This window comes from Alosa sapidissima, chromosome 11 (genome assembly GCF_018492685.1).
Source record: "Alosa sapidissima isolate fAloSap1 chromosome 11, fAloSap1.pri, whole genome shotgun sequence".
NCBI classification, from domain to species: Eukaryota; Metazoa; Chordata; class Actinopteri; order Clupeiformes; family Clupeidae; genus Alosa; species Alosa sapidissima.
The window spans coordinates 8,442,053-8,464,103 of NC_055967.1; the positions used below are offsets into that span (position 1 = coordinate 8,442,053).

The 22,051-nt window shown below is 43.2% G+C and overlaps 2 protein-coding genes across 3 annotated transcripts in view; one reads left to right on the plus strand and one right to left on the minus strand.

The window, feature by feature from the left end:
- Nucleotides 1-3,052: 3,052 nt before the first annotated feature.
- Nucleotides 3,053-8,392, minus strand: fancf (FA complementation group F). Its single transcript, XM_042109000.1, has 3 exons — nt 7,908-8,392; nt 6,670-6,767; nt 3,053-3,844 (listed from the first exon to the last, which is right to left on the minus strand). The coding sequence occupies exons 1-3, from the start codon at nt 8,181-8,183 to the stop codon at nt 3,634-3,636; spliced, it is 585 nt and encodes a 194-aa protein (XP_041964934.1). The 5' UTR covers nt 8,184-8,392; the 3' UTR covers nt 3,053-3,633.
- Nucleotides 8,393-8,770: 378 nt separating this feature from the next.
- The window catches only part of LOC121723386 (growth arrest-specific protein 2), a 57,983-nt gene continuing 44,702 nt past the window's right edge, over nt 8,771-22,051 (plus strand). For both annotated transcript variants that reach the window (XR_006034940.1, XM_042109002.1), the window contains exons 1-3: nt 8,771-8,995; nt 16,894-17,055; nt 21,055-21,170. Coding sequence is in view for 1 of the 2 variants with exons in the window: in XM_042109002.1 (XP_041964936.1) it covers nt 16,908-17,055; nt 21,055-21,170 (264 nt within the window). In the remaining variant the exon portion in view is untranslated. The remainder of the gene's footprint in view (nt 8,996-16,893; nt 17,056-21,054; nt 21,171-22,051) is intronic.

Consider the following 22,051-nt stretch of genomic DNA (forward strand, 5'->3'; position numbering starts at 1 on the left):
GCGCTGAGCAGAAGCTGTGTTGGCGATGCAGTCATTCCGTTTGGGATACAGATATATATGACAGTGGATTGGAGTTTTAGCTGATAATATTACTTTGCTCTGAATATGGATGTACCCTTATAGTATGAGATATTGGTTAGGTTTGGTTAGAGAGAGAGAGAGGTAGAGACAGAGAGAAAGAGAGAGAGCATGTGTGTGTAAATGGGAGGGTGGGGGCAGGTGTTCTAGGCGTCTCCTGGGACCAATGTAGATTGTGCTCCGATGGTCCAGATCTGGAATTACAATTTAATGACAGCAAGGGCACCATTCCTATGGGACCAGGTCCTCATATAATTATCCAATAGACACTCCCACCCAAACCAATCCCTCACCAGACACGTGCTAGCAAACATACAATAGGCCACCCCAGCATACATCACATGCACTCCCACCCATACGCTCACACATACACACACACACACACACACACACACACACACACAAATACCCCTCCCCACAACTCCAGCATACACCCCATACACACATTAATATTCCATTTACAAGTGTTTGATATTCAGAGTTAAATATGAATTATTCCTATTGTTCCTCAGTGTTCAGACTGACTACGTATGCAACAGTGTGTTAACTCTACATTGCATCATACACCAGGAATGACTGCACTGCAGAGAAAACAATACAAATACAAGGTTGTGGTGGGGTATCAGAGAACTATTCATTCATAAATCTGCCAAATCTGCCCTGCCATGTTTTTGAATGGCATTTGACTGGCGGTTGAGCAATAATGGGTGCTTTGACTCCTGCCAACCCAGAACAGGTGAGGTGAGGTCCCCTCAAGCCACAGAAAGGGGAGATTTCTCTCCATGCTCAAAGCTGCTCCCCATCACCTCTGTGTGCCTCGCCTGACTGCTGATGGCTTTCATGATCACAGCTCAGCCACGGAGGAATTACTGCTGTAATTAGTGCCTAAATTACAACTCCAGAGTGCTGAACTGCCCTCAGGCACCCAAATGTAATATGCTGCCTCTCCTGCCACTCTCCCTCACACAAAGGACTTCATTACCTTTGGCACACAAACAATATTGGACCTCCGTCATCCATCTCAGACTCACTCAGGGAAAAGGCCAAGAGAGGGTCAGTGGAGGATGTGGACGTACAGTATGCAGCCCTCTCCTTTTTCTGCTGTTAGTAGAACTGGGATGTTTTGATTTGGGAAACATCTCTCCCCCTCCCCTTCTAAAGTGAGACCTCTCCCTCTCCCTCCAATTCCAAAAATAGCTCTTGTGCTGCAGATTGCAATAGCAGCAGATTGTTGCAGACTGACACAGCACTTTTATTTTTGTGCGATTGCCTTCATTTTCTTTTTTTTCCTCCAGGCTTCAATGGGTTGAGGCGGATAGTTTATTCCCCACAGGTATTCTGCCAATCACCTCTCTCTGTCTTTGTCTTTGTCTCTCTCTCTCTCTCTCTCTCTCTCTCTCTCTGCCACAATGCACAAAGACAAATTCCTTTTCTTTCTTGTACTCTTACTTACTTGTGATCATATTTTTGTATATTTTATAACAGCCCTCACACAGAGTTGTTTGTTTTGTTTTTCATAGACCTTTTTACCTCAAGGGAAGCCTTGCCATAGCATTACAACAGTGTCTGACTTTTCACACAAATAAATTAATTCGCTTGTGTGTTGTGATGTGCACACACAAATTCTCACAAACATTAACAAAACATCTTTCACGAAAGGTCCATCTAAAAAGAACGTATCCATGCACTGAAGTATAATAACACATAGCATAAGAAATGCTCACAGATGGGTGAGAGAAGGACTTTGGCAGGAGGAGAGGGTATGAGTGTGAGTGTGTGTGTGTATGTGAGAGAGAGTGTGTGTGTGTGTGTGAAATGGGGGTGGGGGGGATCTTTTGTGCTGTGGGGCTCAGGTGCAGCTTAGGCCCCCCTTATCTCCCCATCTGACAGTGATCCCCTGTAGGGAGGGGCCGTGTGGAGGAGTGGGGAGTGCTCTGGGGCACATGCTGAACAGGGGATTCATTCCCTAGTGGAGAGGGGGGGGGGGGGTCTATTTGGTCTTGACTTGCCAGATGGGTGTTTGGGACTGGTGACAGAAGCCTCAGATGAATACTGCTCAAACAGGCTCAAACACATACATGCACACACACGCATGTGCACACACACTCTCACTCCGGACACTGACACACACACACGGACACACAGACACACAATGAATTCTACTCTTCATTAGAAGAGGGTGCAGGGGAAGCACAATGAGGAGACCTAAAGAAAACAAATGGAAACCGCAGGGGAAATTTCCTCTCAAATTAAGGGAATATGCTGTCGTTGTTGGCACTTACTTTCATAAACTTCAACTAAAGGAGCTTGAGTAAAATGGGGTAGTCATTGTTGATGAGGCAAAAAAACAAGGACAAATCTGTTTGTTTGCCTTCCGCATTAAAATCGCTGAACTTTTACAGCACAATCCCAAGTGAACAAGACATCCACTGACAGGGCTCCAATTAAGTTAAATATAAAATGACTGACTTATGGAATGAGCTATTAGAACAAAAATGACAAATAAGGCAAACAGAACATTGTTTGTGTGTGGAAGAGAGGAGGGGGGGCACAGAGAGTGACAATGTAGTAACATTAAAAGTGTCTCTGAGAAATATACATCTGCTTTCATGAGGCAGTAACCCTAACCACTCTCTCCCTCATCGCTCCGCTCCTCCACTCCTCTCCTCCATTCCTCTCGTCCTTCTCTTTCTCCTCCTCCTCATCCTCAGCATCTCTCTGGCTGTCAGTAGTGATGCTCTATGTGTGATGTTGAGTGTGAGGTGGGAAAGAGTATTCTGGCACTGCTCACAGCCACACACAGACTCAGTGTTAATGACTCTGAACTCACATGACTGTGCGCAGACGGGCTTACACTTGACACACACACACACACACACACACACACACACACACAGTACACACACACACACACACACACACACACACACACACACACACACACACACACACACACACACACACACACACACACACACACACACACACACACACACAACTGATCTAGTGCTAGTGTCATGTCAGGAGGTAACACTCAGAGAAGCTTATTTTGGTTATCAGTAGAACACAGAGTTAATATTAATCCTGACAAGAGAAGAAGTGTTATAGCGATACAAAACTGGAATTGAAAATCTCAATCCAGGAAAGTTGCAAACATTACACTCTCCTGAAATCAATTTATTGAAATTACTGGAGAACAACAGAAAAACGAAAAGGGCATTTTCCAAATGAGAAAAAAAAACTAGGCATATATCTCAGTTTTAAAAATAAATCTTGCAGAGCAAATGTGTGTGTGTAGATTTGTTTGTGTAAAAATATCATTACACATCATCTGTGTAGTGTTGCCTAACTGGTACAATTGAAACAGAATGTTTGCTAGGTTATTTTTCTCCTCCATTTCACCAACGCCTCATAACACACACAGGGTATTAGCAAATACGTGCCTCACAGCCTTGCACCTTAGCCCTTCGCCTCCTGGCAGTCTGCACCGTGGCAGCTGCCAAACGAAGCGTGCCACTGTCGCCGGTGTTTTCTATGTGCCTGCCCGCCCGGGCGTCAGATGCACAGTGCTGATTGAGTGAGATGTTGCAACGCACATCGTCGGCTCGCTGCTGGTGGAGGGTAATTGGTGTCCCGCCTCGAAATGTGCTCCTCATTTGTGGACTTCCTGGGGTTGCCACCACATGCTCCTGCAGAAAGCCCAAGAAGCCTACTGTATAGCAGCTGACCCCAGAGCTGATGCAGTGATTTGGAACAGGGATGGATGCTAGATCAGGGAACACAGAAAAAAAGCCTTTGTGTTGGTGTCTGAAATAGAAAGGTCTTAATGAAACTCTACCAACTACCAAATGTACCAATTACTTGTTTGCTCACTGCTCAGACTAAAATGTTTTAGTGATTTAGTAGCCTATGCCACAAGAGGGGTAGCCTACAGGCTTCTATACTACATTTATATACTGTAGATAGGCTACTACGGTATAGTGCAGTACATATACTGTAGCCTAGTCTATACTATATAAACTACATGAAGTCTGTTACAAGTCCAGTATACTGTATTTTCAAATTGGAGTTACAAAACAAAAGCACCACCAGAACAGGTGCCTATAACAATACCACCTAGCAGAAGAGAAGTGCAAAACGATGGAACATGAGAAACAGGCAGAGGAGTATGTGGGGTGAGAAACAGCTTGGAGAACAGAATGAGTGTGGATAGACAGAGGGAGAGAGAAAGAGAGACAGAGAGGAGAGAGAAAAAGAGAGAAAGAGAGACAGAAAGAATGGATAAAGAAAAGACTTGGAAAAAGTCCAACCCACGTCTACAGACCAGCCAAACAGCTGTCAGAATCCTGAAAAACATACAGGCTCAGGAGTACACAACAGGGGTGTATGGTATGGGCGTACACGTCTCTGAGGGTGGCATATGTACCAATAGCGAAAAGGAAGCGATAAGACATAAGATAAGATGGTATCAGGATATGTGTTTTCTCCCCAAAGGTCATTATCCAGATTAACGAGATGTGTTCTGTGAAGGATGCAGTATGGGAGGTAATGGGATGCGTCACGTCACTTGATATGTCTAACTCTTTTTAAGCGCTGACCCTGTGCGCATGTGTGTGTGTGTGTGTCTGTGCGCGTCTGTGTTGGCTTTGCTAACAGCTTTGATGCCTCCCCACATCTCACAGGAGACTCGTTTCCATGGTTTCCAATGAGATGAGGGCCAAAAGAGAAAGAGAGAAAGGGAAAAAAAGCAAGATGAAGGCAGAGATTAAGATGCAACCCATGAGATATTATCATGCGTTAAAGTATGAAAAATAAAGGCAAATGTATGTGTTAAAGACTGAAATGTCTATAAAATATTACATACTTAAAGGTGTCTGTGATTCTAATCCAATACACTTTTTTGTAAAATTCAGATCATTGCTCCTCAGTGCTCTAGCTGTCCATTGTGTGTGTACTCAGTCTGCTCTGAGTGTGTACTTACAGTCCTGGTTTTGTACATGGGAAACAAATATTGGGTCTCAAAACGAGCTGTAGCCTATACACAATTTCAGCCAATCAACTTCAGAAGCATGTAAGGAAAGGATGCGATGTGAGTTTAATAACATAAACTGATGTGAGTTAAATTACATAAACTACTGCGGTAAATAAATGCTGAATAAAGACATTTGGATGTAAATGTCTTTATTCAGCATTTATTTACCGCAGTAGTTTATGTAATTATAAATATTACAACTCTACCGTCCGGTGAAAGGTTGTTGATGTTTGTAAAGAGATGATCTGAGAGAAGCAAATGCTGCTATAGCTGTTTCTTTGACAAGCACTTCACTTATATCTACAGATATAAAGGACAGGATCATTGTAGAGATGAGTATCCAAACCCTGTGTCAACAGCAGAAAATGACTACGCCTCTGGTAACCTTGGAATGCACCCCACCCCCAACATGCTGCACGTGCACACACACACACACATCCCTGTTGCAGTTCCGACAGCCTGCTGTAAGGCACCATTGGTAGCATGTGTCTTTGTCCCCCCAGAGACCAATTTGGGTGGAGCACCACACACAGCCTAGACCCTTACTTTCAATTTAAGATGAGATCGTATTGGACAATATCTTTGGTTGCCTGGGCGATGCGGATGCCGCCATCTGCCATGCTGTTGGCTGCCTGGGTAATATCTTCATTTTGGCTGTGATGAATTTGCAGTTTCTCTGGCATGAAAGGATTACTAGGGGTTGGTAATGAGTCAGGATTACGACTAGATGAAAGCCAGTTGCCAAGGCGAGGACTTAAGTATGTGAGTCCATGTTCAGGTAATTTCTAAAAATGACAGGTAATATAAGTAGGCCTATAAAATTATTATTATTTTTAATTACAATACCAATTTAAATAGCATACCTTCACAGAAGCAAAGAATCTGACAGGCGCCTCTGGATAATTCAACTCAAAATTATTTACCCTGTAATTTTGTGTTGAACAGTTAACAGTAAGCTTTGTAGTTTAATGTAGACCACCACCTGTTCCTTTAACATGAGTAAGAATGATCAACTTTTTCTGCTTGCTGGAATTTAACACATTTTCAGTTGCACTGCCAAGCCAAACATAAGGGTCACACTCACTGGAGTTTATAACATAATAAGATTAAATTTAATCTTATTTGGGATTTTCTTCTTTAATCTTATATTTACCTATACCACTTCAGCCAAGACCTATTCAGGAATACTATCATACCACATCAACACAGACCAAAAATAACTGTTTGGAGAAATGAACTAGGTCTCTAGTGTCAAAGACATGTAGTATTAAGGCAAAGAGTGCAAGACATTGTACTGCAGCAGTGAAGGACTGCTTCACCACTGATGATGCGTTAATATTAATGTCTGTGAGGTCAGATTTTTTTTGTGTGGTCTGTCACACATGACAGCTATCTCAAGGACAGAACTGGTCACCACACTCTAAAGATATTACCCGAATTTAGCCTAACTGGAATGTAAGGATTTTGTATATTTGAGAGTGTGATGTCATATTATCCTAGAAAGTAAAATGATCAGATCTGCTTTTATTATTACTGAGAGATTCACACAAAGAACTAACCTATATATAGGGGCACAAAGTGTGCACCAGATGAACCCTCTTCCCTTGATGTTTGAAGAGAAGGCTGCATTTCTAGGCTTTAGGGGCACCCGTCCACACTGTAGCAGAGACACAAATGAACTCTGCTGCAACTCATGTTTCGAAGCACAAGCAATCATAAAGGCTCATAATAGAACAGCAAAGAGCTAATAGAGAAAAGAGCACCACTGCCCTCTACCTTCTGGAGGCTAGAGAGACACCCTTAATTAAAATGAGCACTTTATTTTCTCACAGAGAATTTGAACAAACTAAGATGTCGGAATAAATTAATCATTTGCATGTTCAGGAAAATATAACATAACAAACAGTAAACCACTCCATAATTCAATTCCTAGGATCAGAGAAAATGAATGAACTGTTCAGTGATTTGTTGGTCTGGCAGTTTTCATGGGTGTAGTTCACTCAGATCAGAGGATATTGGCAGCATCGGGTAACCTCTGGCCTGTGCTCAGCTCAGACAAGACATCTCCCCATACACTAAGACCCCTCTCTTCAAAGCCGCCATCACCTTCTTTCAGCTCACGCAACTCTCTCAGTGTCTCTCTTTCCAGGGAATGTCCACTTGAAAGTAAAGATCTGAAGTGTTCTGTGAGTGCTGTAAATGGCACACCACTTCCTTCACTCGCCACCCATTCACCAACAGTCACATCGTAGGACAGGGCCAAGGCCCAGTTTTTCAGTATGCCCATGTATGCCAGCCAAAACCCCTCTGACTGCTGTGCCAGTTCTGTCAAAGTCAACACTGGCAACGCTTGGCACATGTTCAGTATTGAGTTTGGGTTAGCCTGCAGCCAAGAGAAGATGAAGTTTCTGGTGACATCATGAGCCGGAAAGTCTTCGCAAGAGAGAAGAACACCTGCAATAATTTCTGGAGCACTGTTCTCGCTGCCAGGCTGAAAAAGAGAATCCAGCAGGCTCCTAACAAGGCTTTCATTACCGTTGTGTGAGAGAAGGTTTTGTATGTGTTCCCGTAAGATCGAACCTTTCGCCAGAGGTTCCACACATAAACCACGCGTGTCTCTCCTATTTCCGTTCGTGGCCCGTAAGACTTCGCCAGCTGACTTGAAAGAAATGGACCCAGTGAGGTCAGAGAAACCCATTGACACGGGACCATCTCCCCATCTATCGTTTGGTTTAAAACTTCCCAAAATAACTTTTATCACAGAACAAGGACACGCGGGATTCTTCAACAAACTCACCAGCAGCACATCTCTACACCGACCCAAGTCGAGAAAAGTAAAATCCCGGTGTTCCGTGAAAGTTCTTCGTAGGAGTTCGTTGGTTTGTCGCAGTCTGTTTTCTATTGCGGTTCTAATGGTTGGGTTTGTGTTGAACCTCTTATAGATGTGCTCACAGTAGTCGCTCCACTGGAAAGCCCTTTCCACGGTGCCCTCATCCCACCGCTTGACATACTCAGTCTGGGAAATGGCTATCAACTCCGAGGTGCTCTCTAGGTTTTTCAAAATAGCCTCCATGCGGCGCTCTCTTTCAAAAGGCTACCTGACATTTCCAACCCCGTGGATGCTGGCAATCTTTTCAGCCGTAGCCTACTCTCGGTCTATGATATTCTCGTTTTCCGACTGAATAATTAATTTCGGACAACTACTTCACTGTAACAAAAAACAGACGTTTCTTGTGCAGTGCATCGGAACCGGAAGCGACTTTCATGTTGTCAAAATAAAAGCCGCTTTTAAATAATAGCCTTAACATGCAAAACTGATAGCCCGCTGAACATCTGGAATGACGCACGTGGTGATTAATAATAGCTACATTACAGGCTAATAATCTTGCAGACTAGATGTAGTTTTTCCTTCTTCTTTAGTTTATTCACGCAGCCTAGATATGTCAATATTAATTTCGTCTTCAATTATCCCAAGCTTTAAAAAATAAATAAACATGCCTCAACTCTACATTGAGTTTTAAACAATTATTGTTTTCTTAAAGGGTTAACAATAGCCTCCTCAATGGACTTGACAAAAGCCTCCTCTGGTCATGGACTTGTATTCAGTCCATGAGCCCATTCTACTGTCTGAGAGTATCCTCCCACTTCTAGTAGCGAGCGAGAGGGGGGAAGAGCAATAGAGAGGGATCTTGAACTCCTGTCAGATCACTGTTTTTGCAGGCAGTAGCCCTGTCTAGTCATATGCATGCTGTTGTGCGCTACTCGCAATCGGTGAAACCAGAAGACTGAAATTGTGAAGTTTAGGAAGCATGCGTGTACGGATTCTGCATGACCTTAGAAGCAACAGAGAAGAGCGCTCCGTCACCGAGAGTTGCATTGAAGAAGGTAAAGTCACCAAAAACGATGCTTAAAATTGCCTGCTCTCTAATGAAAAGTGACTTAAATTCTCTTGATTCAGAATTATTTAAATTTAATGATGAATGCTTAAATTCTCAATAAGTAGGGCTATGTTGCTGTATGGCTACATCGCAATTTAACTTTAACTGTGGACTAAAGAGTAACGGTGACCCTTACTCCAATTCACTGTTGTTACAGATGATTGTTGTTGGATAGTTTCTGGATTTTTCTCTCTAAATTCATCAGGGTACTCCAAGTAGCTTAGGTTATTTTACCTATAACCTACTCTCCTTACCCCATTTTTTTGCCATAAAACTTGGGGGGAAACCTAATGGTTTGCTATTCTGTATGGTTTATGGCAGGCACAGTGGGTGGCTGAATATTTTATTGTTCTTTTGACATATTAATAAAAAAAAAAGAAAATATGCATTTCTGTCTCAGTACTCCCTTCTATAAAACTTGCGAGTTTTGTGGCTTTTAAAATATGTCATAAATGCTTAAATAGAAAGAGGGTGTAAATGAAGAAACAGACAGCTTTGAAATCTTATTGCAGTTGTAAAAAGTCAGAAAGGGACTTGATGCAATCAACATCTGCCCTCACTCCAAACACATGAAAGAGGTACAACTGCATTTTCTACATTTTCTTTTTACTCAACCATGAAATATAACAACAGTTCAACTTATGTCTTTTGGATTTGTGTAAATGCTGTTACTGTTTTCAAACAAAACTAATCAGGACAAATTCCAGTATTGCTTAATGCCATATATGTGATTTACAAGGAGTCTGCAGCCCTCACAAGCTCCACACAAAAGGCCTAAATGACAACTGAGACATATTTTTCGCTTGAACTTATTTCTGTTGCCATTTGTCTATGCATCTGTTCATTCAATCTGAAAATAGAGAAGGGAAATTCATCACACAAAGAAGACATTTTGCTGTCTGTGACATAACTCAAACAACTTTCAAAAAGGGTGCTTTTGTAACATGAGACACCAGTGATAGCACAGATCAGCTTAACAAGAGCCCAGTTCAATAATATTCTTTAGAGCTGTAGACACTGACCACATTGCCATTGGCCTTGTTGGGCAGGGCATGAACCTTATGCTGTGATGAGCATGAAATATTTGTCTGTCATCATGCAGCAGCGCTTTCCAGGGCAATACAGTGCTTCGATTCACTAGAGGCAGATCTGATCCTTTTGCCCTTCTCACCAGGTGGGGACGGACATGCAGCCAGAGAAGTGCTGAGCGGCAGTTATTTTTTTGGGGAGGGTCAAGGTTTTGTGTGTGTGAGATCTGGGAGATTGCAGGATAGTGTAGCAGGACTGTGGTCCGGAGAAGAACACAATATGTCCTCTCTCCTGACATCTTGACTCAGCATCCCCACCCAGCTCCTGTATCACATAGTGGATACTGTGGGGTCAGATGCTGCATTGAGGTCAAAGGTCACCGTATATACCCAAGGTCACAGCTGACTGAATCAGTATTGTACTGGCATTGACCTGCACTAAACAAGGGTTGTGTATCAGCAGTGGTCTGGTCCCAGGCTCGGCAATCAGGAGGGGAGTGTGTGTGTGTGTGTGTGTGCCCCCCCCTAAGGGGATTTTGACATTGGTGGGTCATGTGACACGCTGCAGTAAACCCCCATTTGCGGAGAAGGGTTAGGGGGGTGTTATTTCAGCAAATGTGTCACACACTGCAGTCCATGCTGTTCACTGGACATTGTGATCCCATCAGGCCATAGGAACACAATCAATGGCCACACTCCTGAACTACTTCCTCATCTGTTAACTCCTGACTAACTTCTAACTTCCTGAGCAGTGATGCAAATATAACTCGACTGTGAGCAGTCACTCATACGTACTCTTTGATAGGACTTTTTCCATGCATTATCAGAATCAGGAATCAATTGGAGGAGAACAGCCTTTGCAAATAGATTTGGAGATTGGTTGTACACTCAGTTGCTCCACATTTGGAGTCCCTCAGCAGTCCATGTCTGAGCTTGAATGAAATAAGTCTTTCATAAGAGGAGAGCAGCACATCCTCATGCACCCGACACGAGGCTCAAATGTTTTGTCTCTGCTTGGCTAACATAGACTCTTTACACTGAAAAGATGAAAGTGTTCCTTACATCTTTCTCATGCCTGTGTCAAGGGTATATCAACACATTCATGGGAATGTTACACCTGTGTGTGTATGTGTGTGTGCTGGGGGTTAGTTGGTTGGCTACATATGCATGTGTGTTTTAGGAGTATGTGTGTGTGTGTATGTGTGGGTGGGTGGGTGTTTTCTGTGAGATACTTTATGTGTACCTGTACTCTTTTTTGTATACTTTCTTTGCTCATGTTTTTGCAATGAACAGTTGACAACTTGAAGCAGGTGTAAAATTACATAAAAAGTGAAACAATTCTGTGGTAGTTCTCCTAAAAGCAAACTAGTATCCTCTGCTAATGAGAGTTTAAGAGTTTGGGATTTGGAAAGGTTCCATTCATAAACAATTGATTCCAGTGTTTTATATGATCCGTCAAGGAGAAATAGGCTTGAAAATAAAACCTTGTATTTGTTAACAGCGAACACTGTTAATTCTGTCATTAACATTTAAGTGGCTGATTGTTAACCCTAGACCCCCAGTGATCTTTCATTTACTGTTTTATTGGATTTATATTAGCTTGCAAACATTCATTGCTAGCTTTCCTGGGGTCCTGGAGTCTCTCTGCTTTTATTGACTCCTGTGTTAACTTACATGTACCTTTCTGTGTGGTGTAATTTCATCCATGAAATATATAATAATATAATATCTGGTGTATTATCAACAACTTCCCAAATGGCCACTAACACCTGCACAGTGTCATTTATTGGGGAAATGACCTCTGTATATGTGAAACTGATAGATAGCCAGGCTCACTCAGTCAGCTCTTAAGAGTATATTATGGGTGTATTGCACAGTATGGGTATGTTTCAGCTTGCAGATAACAGGACACAATCCTCATCACACTGTCAACAGACAGTCATAAGGGCGTTTTTAAGTACACTATGCTCTACAGTGAGGACACCATCATTGGACGATTTACTGCCTTCTGAATTAAATGTGAAGGAGAGCCCAACTGCAGTGTTCAGATTCCATTCATTTCTGTTATAAACTGTACACATACGCATAGCCTTCTGTCCTCAGTGAGAGAACTGTGAGTGTTTCCCTGTCCAGCAGTGCAACATCACAGCGAGAGGTGGTGCAGAAAAGGTCAGCACATAACCTTCGCTGACTCTGGTGTACATGCTGAAGAGCACCGTCCCTCAAGACACACACACACACACACACACACACACACACACACACACACACACACACAAACAAACACATAGACAAACACACAGGCACACCTCATCAACATTCCTATGGACCTGGCAAAAACCAGATGGTTTTAAATGTGGGTAGGCAATCACATTCCACTGAAGGACCTCACTGAGTCAAATGTCTTTTGACAAATCCAAAAATACAGCAGACTCCTTATTCTGTTCCCTACTTTGAGTCAGACTGCATTGGTGTCATGCCCTTCCTGGCCCACAGAGTGATTCCTGAATGGGGTGTTTGTATCAAGGGCCATTAAGAATGGCCTTAAGCCAAGCCCCACAGGACATGTGCAAGTCCCAGGTGCATCTAAAGAGCCTTCTCTACCTTTTATGATTGTAGTTCATTCAGTAAATATTGAGTTTATAAGGTGTGGTTTCCAGAGCCAACTAGGCTGACAAACAAGAGACATTGTGAAGAGAAAAGTTGAGAATGGTTTGTATCCAGACATGGGCCAATTATATTTCTTGCCTGATTCCTGGATCTAATATCTTACATAAGTTAATGAATTCAATACTGAACTGAGCTCTAGATGCATATACGATGTCCTAAACCTAAAGCAATACATGTATTGGACATGCTATTCTAAAAGCGATATATCTGTATGTGTGTGATTATTCTGCCAGTGCTGGGAGACTGCTTCTCTTGTGTTTTGGTGCAGGGTTATTGGATCTCACCTGAGGTCTCCCGCCCTGTGCTTTGCATTGAAAAGACACACTCAACTCTCTTGTCTGTTGCTCCGGCCTCAAATTACTCCATCCTGTATTTGTTGATTGTATATGACATTGTTGATTTTTAGGATTAGTTTTAAATGTTTTATGGCTGGATGGTTGACTCTGACAGCATGACTCTCTGGCACTGTGAAAGCATGCATGTTTGGCAAGGGTGAGGTATTAATAGGCCTCTGGCTCATCTTTTAATGACTATGATGAGTGTTTACTCAGACTTATGTATATATTTGTCAGTGTCAATATGTGTCCAATTAACAGATAAGTGTCTTGTCTCTAGTTCCATGTCTTTGAGCTTCGTGTGCAGCCACAGTGACATGTACAGCACATGCTGCTGAACACGGCCTGTTTAGCATCGCACGGCAGGAACACATAACATTATACATGGAGAAAAAACTTTTTTCCAAAGCAATGCCAGGGAATTTCTATTCCAAGGCACTGCAATTTTAGGGAATGTTTGCAATTTTCTTCTGTTTATAAGTATGTGTGTTCCTAAGGAAGAAACAAACCCATGGACTTTGTTACATGGCCCATGGAGTTGGCATTGTTAGCAGCTTGTTTTCCTAGTGGAGTTACAGAATCGCTGCCTGCTGTGTTGTGGCTAGAATGTCCAGACCCGTGTCTCATTAGTGACCACAGTACAACTGCTGCTGAATGACCTCTGCCCACTTCTGTTAATCAGTAGCAGGCACTTGACCCAGCAGCAGCTGGCAAACTCACACCACTGTATTCACACTATCTGTGAAGCAGAGGTCCACTGGAGGCTAGTCGCTTGGTCACACTGTCAAAAAAAGACAGTCGTACCGGCCCCAGCCGTGGCGCAACTGGCTGGGGCACCTGCACAGTACGCCGGCGACCCGGGTTCGATTCCCGCCCTGTGGTCTTTTCCGGATCCCACCCCGACTCTCTCTCCCTCTCACTTCCTGTCATTCTCAACTGTCAACCAATATTTTTTTATTTTTTAAAAAGACAGTCGTACCTCAGGTTTGTAAGCCTGTAGTTTCTAGACTCTGAGTCTGGTCAGGAAGTTGGACAGTACATGACCCCATCGAAGACTTGGAATCTTGCACAACTCTCTGAGCTGCCCATACTGACAATCACTATATAGCTTGTTGGGATAGACTGCTGCCAAATTCCACCTCACACAAGCCCCACTGCTTTGTTATTATGACCTTATGACAAATCTACAAGACCCCAGGGCATCCCCACGGTAAATAAACCCCTCTGTCCGGCGAAGACAGCTCTCTTACTGTAGGGCCGTAAAAAAAACACTCTCACATCTGGTGCCCAGTTGTGCATTTTACCTCTTGTTTAACCCATGTTTGCTAACTATTAACCACGGACAAGGGTGGTGAGATTGGGGTTAAAAAAGTAGTTGAAACTGGAGGAGAATTGTGACATTGTTGTGCACAGAGGATGAATGGCTGGCAGAGGATGGTAAGCACTGCTGTGAAAAGGGATTGCTCTGTTAGTCGCCTACCTGCCTGCCTGGATCCTGCGGTATAATGACACCAATGTCTGCACTGTTCTCATATAACTTTGTTGGAGGATTTGGGTTGTTGTGTCGTTAGCTTGGATTACGGATTAGCTTTCCGGTGTATATCATAAGCAGTTCAAGTCATTAATCTGTCCATCTGTCAATTTGTCTGTATCTGTCTCCCTTTCTGTCTCTCTTTGTTGTGTAAGATAAGCCCTCTCTATCCTTCCCTCCGTCCTGACTGCCTTGTAAAGGCCGCTGCTCTGGACAGTGAAGGGTTGGTGGAAGGCGACGTGAGGTGAGGTGAGGGAGGGAGGGCTAACTCTGTGTCGGGCCTGGTGGGAATGTTCCGTGCCATTTGGACTGCTGTAAACTACACCACAGATCTGGCCAGGTGCACAACAGGTCTTTCTCTGTCTCGGACTCTGTAAGAAACCGCAAACGGGGCTTGTCTATCATTTGATCACTCACTGTCTGTCACACTCTCTCTCTATCTCTTTCTCTCTCTCTCTCTCTCTCTCTCTCTCTCTTGCTGTCTCTTTATGTCTCTGTGTAGGTATGTATGTAATTGTATGGCCAGATATTTATGTATTGTGCTACTATATGTATTCAGTTACATGTGAGATGCAGGGTCTGAGATGTGAAGTCTGTACTTTTGGAAATGCACAAAAATGTTATACTGTATGATGCAGTCACAGAGGTGTGTGTGTGTGTGTGTGTGTGAGAGAGAGAGAAAGAGAGAGAGAGAGAGAGACAGAGAGACAGAGAGAGAGAGAGTGATTGTGCTGGACCGTAGTAACTTGTAAGCTCTAGTGTGGGAAAGAGATGAGTCTGATGTCAGAGATAAAAGATACAAAAGATGAATGGAAATAAAATGAATGGGAAAAAACCCTGGAGAAGGATGAAGGGATGAAGGGATGAGGGCTAAACGAGTACTGATGGAGTGAATGGTGAAAAGAATGATTAGAGAGCTGGTGTAGGATTAGGCAGGTGAAATGGTCAGTTGGCTGGCACAGAACTCTGGGCAGTGAAAGAGGTGACTGTGCAACAGATTGAGATGCCCTTTTAAATCACTGACTCCTACACTGACATTTGGCACTACAGGAGCCTACTGACTCATGTCCAGACAGAGATGATAACCAGAACCTCAAAAGTCAGTGTTTGAATATTCACTGTTTTGTTCATGTTGTGCTGTTTAAGGTATAGTCAGTATAGCCTACAGTACAGTGGCAAGAAAAAGTATGTGAACCCATGCTAAAGCTGACTAAAAAGAGGAATAAAAATCATCCTTTGGAAATTGATCGTAATGCCTTAATTAAAAACATGAGGAAAACTCCAACCTTTAAGGACACCAATTTTCTTTGTGAATGAATAATGTATCTTAAATAAATACAGGGGCATAAGTATACACACCCCTATGTTAAATTCCCATAGAGGCAGGTAGATTTTTTTTTTTTAAAGGCCAGTTATTTTATGGATCCAGGATACTATATGTATTCTGATAAAGTTCCCTTGGCCTTTGGAATTAAAATAGCCCCACATCATCACATACCCTTCACCATACCTAGAGATTGGCATAGTTTTATTTCAGTTAGCCTAATATCTGATTTGATTTGCATTGAGAGATAATCTTATGGAAAGTACCCTATGCATTTCTGCATGGGTTCACATACTTGTTCTTGCCACTGTATATGTCTGTGATCTCCTCTCCTGCAGTAGTATGTTAACTAACTCACTTCCTAAATGTTATGCAAAGGTGTGCAAAGGTATGCAAAAACACACTACCTGCCAGTCTGCTGATTGGAGTCTTTTGGTCATTCAGTTGGCCAGTTTGTGAAAGCTTGTCTTATTTTTTCGCAGGGCAATTAAACTCAGGATCACAGAACGACATGGGTGGCTAGTGGAAATGACCCGAGTCTTTAGCTAAATGAATTTGACTGATAAAAAGTGATACATTCCTGCATACTGTTGTTTTAAAGCAGCACTGTGCTAGTTTTTGTCTATGACTAGCAAGCAACCTATAAGGCATAGAAAACCGTGCTAACAGCACCCAGAGTCATGGCACTGTAAGAATCTGGCTATTATTCTAACTGGCGTCTTTTGGCAATGTAGGCAAACAGATGTGTTTATCTGTCCTTCGCATGACCATGTATCATCAACATTATTTTGAAGATGACACCAAAAAGCTTACCTCAAAAAGTATTAAATTGTTACACAGTGTTGCCTTAACACCATTACAGTACTTAGTATACTGTTGTTAGTCCAACCACAGCTTGTTTCCCTCTGTCCCTCCCTCCTTAGCAGTGCCTTACTTTGTCTCTTAATTCTTTTGCAGGGCAGTGAGAGGGGATGATGTGCAGCTCTCTGAGTCCGAAGCACCTGGCCGGCCCGGGGCTGACAGACATGCAGCAGTACAGCCAATGGCTGGCCAGCCGCCACGAGGCCAGCCTGCTGCCCATGAAGGAGGACCTGGCACTGTGGCTCACCAACATGCTGGGTAAAGGAAATGTTCCTCAGACACCTGTGTACACATTGGCACATGCATGCACACACACACACACACACACACACACACACACACACACACACACACACACACACACACACACACAACACACACACACATCACACACACATTCTCCACCACTTGGTCTGAAAGGTACCATGTAACACCATGAGGTGTATGAGAGATACTTTAGGTACATTGTCCTAAACTAAACCTAACTGAACTGAACTGCAGTTTGATACTCTGCCCTTCAGTGCTCGTGTGAGCAGAGACAGACAGTGAACAGGATATGCCTTTATTTCCCCCATATTATTTGCATGGCGAGAGACATGTCCTGTTCCTCAGTTTGTTTTAGAGGGGCATGTGTGTGTAAAAGAGGTCGTAATTCGTCCACCGCTTACAGCCCTCGAACCTGCCACCTCAACACACACCGGCACGGGAGTTGAAAGTTCTAACCACCCCAGGCTTTCAACTCAGCGGTTAGAAGCGTTCTTAAGGTTAGGGGTGTGAGGATTTACACGGGTAACTGGCATGCTCAGTTCGCCTCCGTTACATGTGCATTGTATGTCTGTGTGTGCAGCATTTGGGTGTACACATTCCACACCCATATACAGTAAATGTGTTTGTAGACTGACATGCATCAGAACGTTTAATTAAATATTTGTGATGGATCCATAATGTAACGATTGATGAGACTCACGTTGTCCAATCAAAAGCTTTATTAGTGGAAGCAGGGATCACACATGAACTCAGACACCATTACAAAGAAAACACAAGGGAAGTCACTAAAACATGCGCAGTACACGAACAGGGTAGTCACATACAACACACCAGGATAAACACATGAGGTACAACCAAGGAAAGACTACACATGCTAATACATTCAGGGCAAGGTAAATGCAATTACACTTACAAAAGCCAGTATTACACAATCTAATATTCACACACATTGCATTCTGGGTGGATAGCACTCAGTCCGGAAGACACCGACACTACATTAGTACGTAGTTACGGTACGTTAGTGCTATGTTTGGATAGAGTGTCAATGCCCAACAGACATCCAGGTTAACATGGCAGTGAGTAACGGCGCTTTCACACCAAAGGCACTTTCACACCAAAATCACGCTGGTAATGAAATACATGTGTTCTTATTAGTCTTTACACGCCAAGGACGAAATTCCTTCGAATTTCTTAATCGCCACAAATTTCGTCCTTGGTGAGTATAAAGACACAGCAAGAACACATGTAATTAATTACCAGTATGATTTCATGCAAGTATTTCATCCAAAAATTGGGACTTGGTGTGAAAGGGCCTTGAGGCCTGGGATATACTTGCTCTTTGTCCAAGCATTTGTGCACATTCGCGCACAACACTGACTGCATTGTGTAAAAAACCCAGCTTCATTACTGTGCAGGCACTACATGTGTTACTGGATGTCTCCCCTTGAGGTCAGACCACAGAATTTAGACCCAGAGTATAGCTCAAGCTGCTCTTGTATGCTCATGTATCTACACTGCACCTATACTATCGCCCATAACGTTCATGTTAATAGTTCATATCACAAACGCGTCACTTTCATTTAAGGACCTGCATGACCAACCATACAGATACAGCATGCATGTAGCAGCCATTATGCGTACACATACACATTCCATTATGCGTACACATACACATTGGTAAAAGCAAGTGTATCCCAGGCTTAAGAGTGGGTCAAGTGCTCTGAATGCTGACCAACATCCTTGCAGTCATCATCTGGGTTGCTGTACTACCCTGCTGCTGAGTGTGACGTGGGAATTCGCCACAGCTGATTCCAATGTGTGCACCAAAACACGACAGCAGGGGGGATTGTGGGTTAATGAGAGTGTTTGTTTGTTTATTTTCTTCCTAAGTGTTTGCCATCCATTAGTCTGGCTCGTGTCATGGCTCAGATGCAGTGCAGTCATTCAGCAAGTATTTGGAGGTTGATGTTCAAAGTGGACCTGCTACAAGAAAAATGTGAAATGTTTGGTCATGTGTCCCTAGATACGACGTGTGCCATGTGGAAAGCCTTTCTTGTGTATGAGATCATCACATTCATGCAGTAAATTCTATGTGTTTTTCTCCTTCTTGCTTGTTAGGTTATTTTGGAAAAGAGACTGTGTGAAAGTCTGGAAGGCATGCTTCATCACCTCAGTCTCTCTTCTCCAACATTATACATTCTGTGGGAGGAAGTGACATTCATATGTGTGATCCTCACAGATAATGTGAGGTTTTCAAATAAGAAAACAAGTAAAAAAAAAAGCAAATGTCCCTTTGGAGGCTCTTGAGTGTTTCATGTACACCAGAAAGTTTTGTGTATATGCATTTAAGAAAAAACCTCTATGAATGGGAAACAAACAGAAAGGACTAAGACATAAATACAATAAAAAAAAAAAACAGTCATGATGCTGCATCAGGAGTGCAGAAGGAAACGGTGCAATTTGAATTGCTTTTGAGCTCACATACCAACTTTTTTCCAAAATGGCAGACTGCATCTTAAATGGTGCAGAGACGTTAAACAGTGTGGAGCACCACAAGTCAAGTCAAGTTAAGTCATTTTATTTCTATTGCACAGTCAAAAACAACAGGAGTTGACCAAGAGTACTTCACAGTCCAGTCAGACTTTAGTGATACATGAATAAAACTAGTGAAGAATACATAAATAAAAGAAACCAAGATTTAGACTGAATAGCAATTCCCCACTTCTCCAAAAGGCAAATGGGGAGAGGGGAACGCTGTCTGATTATCCTGGGCTCTATAGAAACATCAGGAATAGGTGATGACGGAGAAGACAGGACCAGAAAAAAGTTAGTGGATTTCTTAAAACAAAAGATGATTAAAGTGGTTTAAACAGTTCTGTTCAGGTAAGGAGAGTGTGTGGCCTTTCTAAAGGAATGTGTGGAGTCCTGGCTTTGTTCTCTCTGACAGAACCGAGCTTTGGTGCAGTCAAGAGGAGCGTTTCCCCTTCTCAGAACAGAGAGAGAGGGGAGAGGAGAGAGGAGAGGAAATTATTTCATGAAAGGAGAGTGGTGGGGGATGAGGGGTGGGCAGTGCGGGTCGTGAGGGGCTCCCAGTATGTTCTTCCTCTGGGCTCAATTATGACATTTGGAACTCATTAAATTTCATTCACCCCCACCCCCACACACCCCCTCCTGCCTTTTTAATAAAAAACAAAAAAAGAGTGGATGTAGAAAAAAAATATGCTCCGTTTCTTTCCACAGATACCCCACCGCCCCTTCACCCCACGTTCCCCCACCCTCCCCCAACTCCCACTCTCTCTACCACCCCCTGTTACAGTGATCTAACTCTGGAGGAATGGTTTTCTGGAGACCAGGCTCTCTTTTGTGACAGACTTTCGTACTCCACAGTTTTTGTTGTAGTCTTGCAGCAATGCTTTGGCTTATCTGGAGTTACTATGCAAAAAGGCTATAATCTGTTTCCTCGGCAGCTGTCCACGATGAGGTTTGTTTTCTGTTGACTCTCTGAGCCTCCATGTTCTGATATTTGCCCACTGATTGTGGCACTGGGGCTTAGTTGGGCTCCTGGACAATGGCACTGTCCCCCCCACTAAAATGGAGAGGACAATGAGCTGTCCCCAAGTTCTTGCCTTCCCTAAAGGGACATGGACCAACAGTCTTTCACTGTGTCCAAATCAATTAACATTCCCACACAGACTTGACATTCCACAAGAGAAAGAATGTGCACTGCTCATGAAAACCCTTGGACTAGATTTCCTGTCATTTTTTGATCTCAGTTGGAAAGACTTTTAGTCAAATTTATGATGCTATATTTCACTCACATGTTCCATACTGTACAGTCACTCACGAAATACCCCACTCTTCTGTTATATTTTCACACATGTAAAACTTTCTCTTTTTTCCTCTCTCTGTTTCTCTCATATTCTCTTTCTCTGATTCTCTCTCTCTCACTCTTTTATATCATTCTAATCATTCATCTCTCGCTATCCATAGGTCAAGAGATCACTGCGGAGAGCTTCATGGATCGTCTGGACAATGGCTTCCTGCTCTGCCAGCTGGCTGAGACCTTGCAGGAGAAATTCCGACAGAATGGTGGCGAGATGGCCAAGGTACCGCTTACTCATCTCGTCTAGTGGTCTCCTTCTTCTCCCCTCAGATCGTATTCCGTCTTTATATCTCTTTCCCGAAAGAGGGCTAGGCACCTCCGCAAGGCAGACGGCCTCTGCTGTTTACAGTCCCTCACAGTCAGACGTGAAACGTCTCCACAGCCAGACTGGCAGCTGGGCTCGTTATTTCTCATTTTATTTCGTTCGGTTTTATGTGGAGATTGGATGGCAGCCAGAGAGAGAAAGAGAGCGTGTGTCTGTGCCCCAGCACTGCTGCTTTTTTAGGCATGTGCGTCGAAGGGAGGTGATGATGATACTAAGCTAACGCTAACAGTACGCTTTCATCCTACTCTCAGTGGCCATGGAATATCTCCTCAAGAACGTCTCCCAGGCGATGACCCTCAGGATTCCAAAGTCAAGAATCAGGTTTCCATGTTACCATGGAGATGGAATATGTGTGGTAGTAGCACTCATTGGGAATATTCCTTTAATTAGAGAAGAATGCAGGGAGCAGACAAAACACTGGACTGTCAGACCGATGACTTCACTGGTGTTTTTGTTTTTCTAATCTTGGGGGCTGCTGGAGGTAATGGAACCCCCTGAGTGAACTGGCAGAGCTGTGGCCTCTTTCAATAAAACAGCAACATTTTCTCCTATTTTTTCAGCACTCCATCCAATAAACTCAGATTTTTACAGCTCATATATACGACAGTCCCAGTCTGTTACCTGTGAACTTAAACTGCAATTGATTGCTTTTGTCTGGTCTGTTTTGTGAGGATTTTAAAACCCGCTGTAGATTATTCTAGCCGTTATTGTTTCTGTCCTCAACACAAAGCCCTCTGTCTTGTGTGTGGAGGCTGGGCACGTCCTACCCAGAATTCCAG

Excerpts from the sequence above, each read along its gene's own strand:
- fancf (XM_042109000.1), bottom strand. The coding sequence starts at position 8,183 with ATGGAGGCTATTTTGAAAAACCTAGAGAGCACCTCGGAGTTGATAGCC. Across the intron at positions 6,768-7,907 it reads GGTGTAGAGATGTGCTGCTG|TGTGGACGGGTGCCCCTAAA; the intron begins GTGAGTTTGTTG and ends TCTCTGCTACAG. Across the intron at positions 3,845-6,669 it reads CTTTGTGCCCCTATATATAG|CATCCATCCCTGTTCCAAAT; the intron begins GTTAGTTCTTTG and ends TCCCTGATCTAG.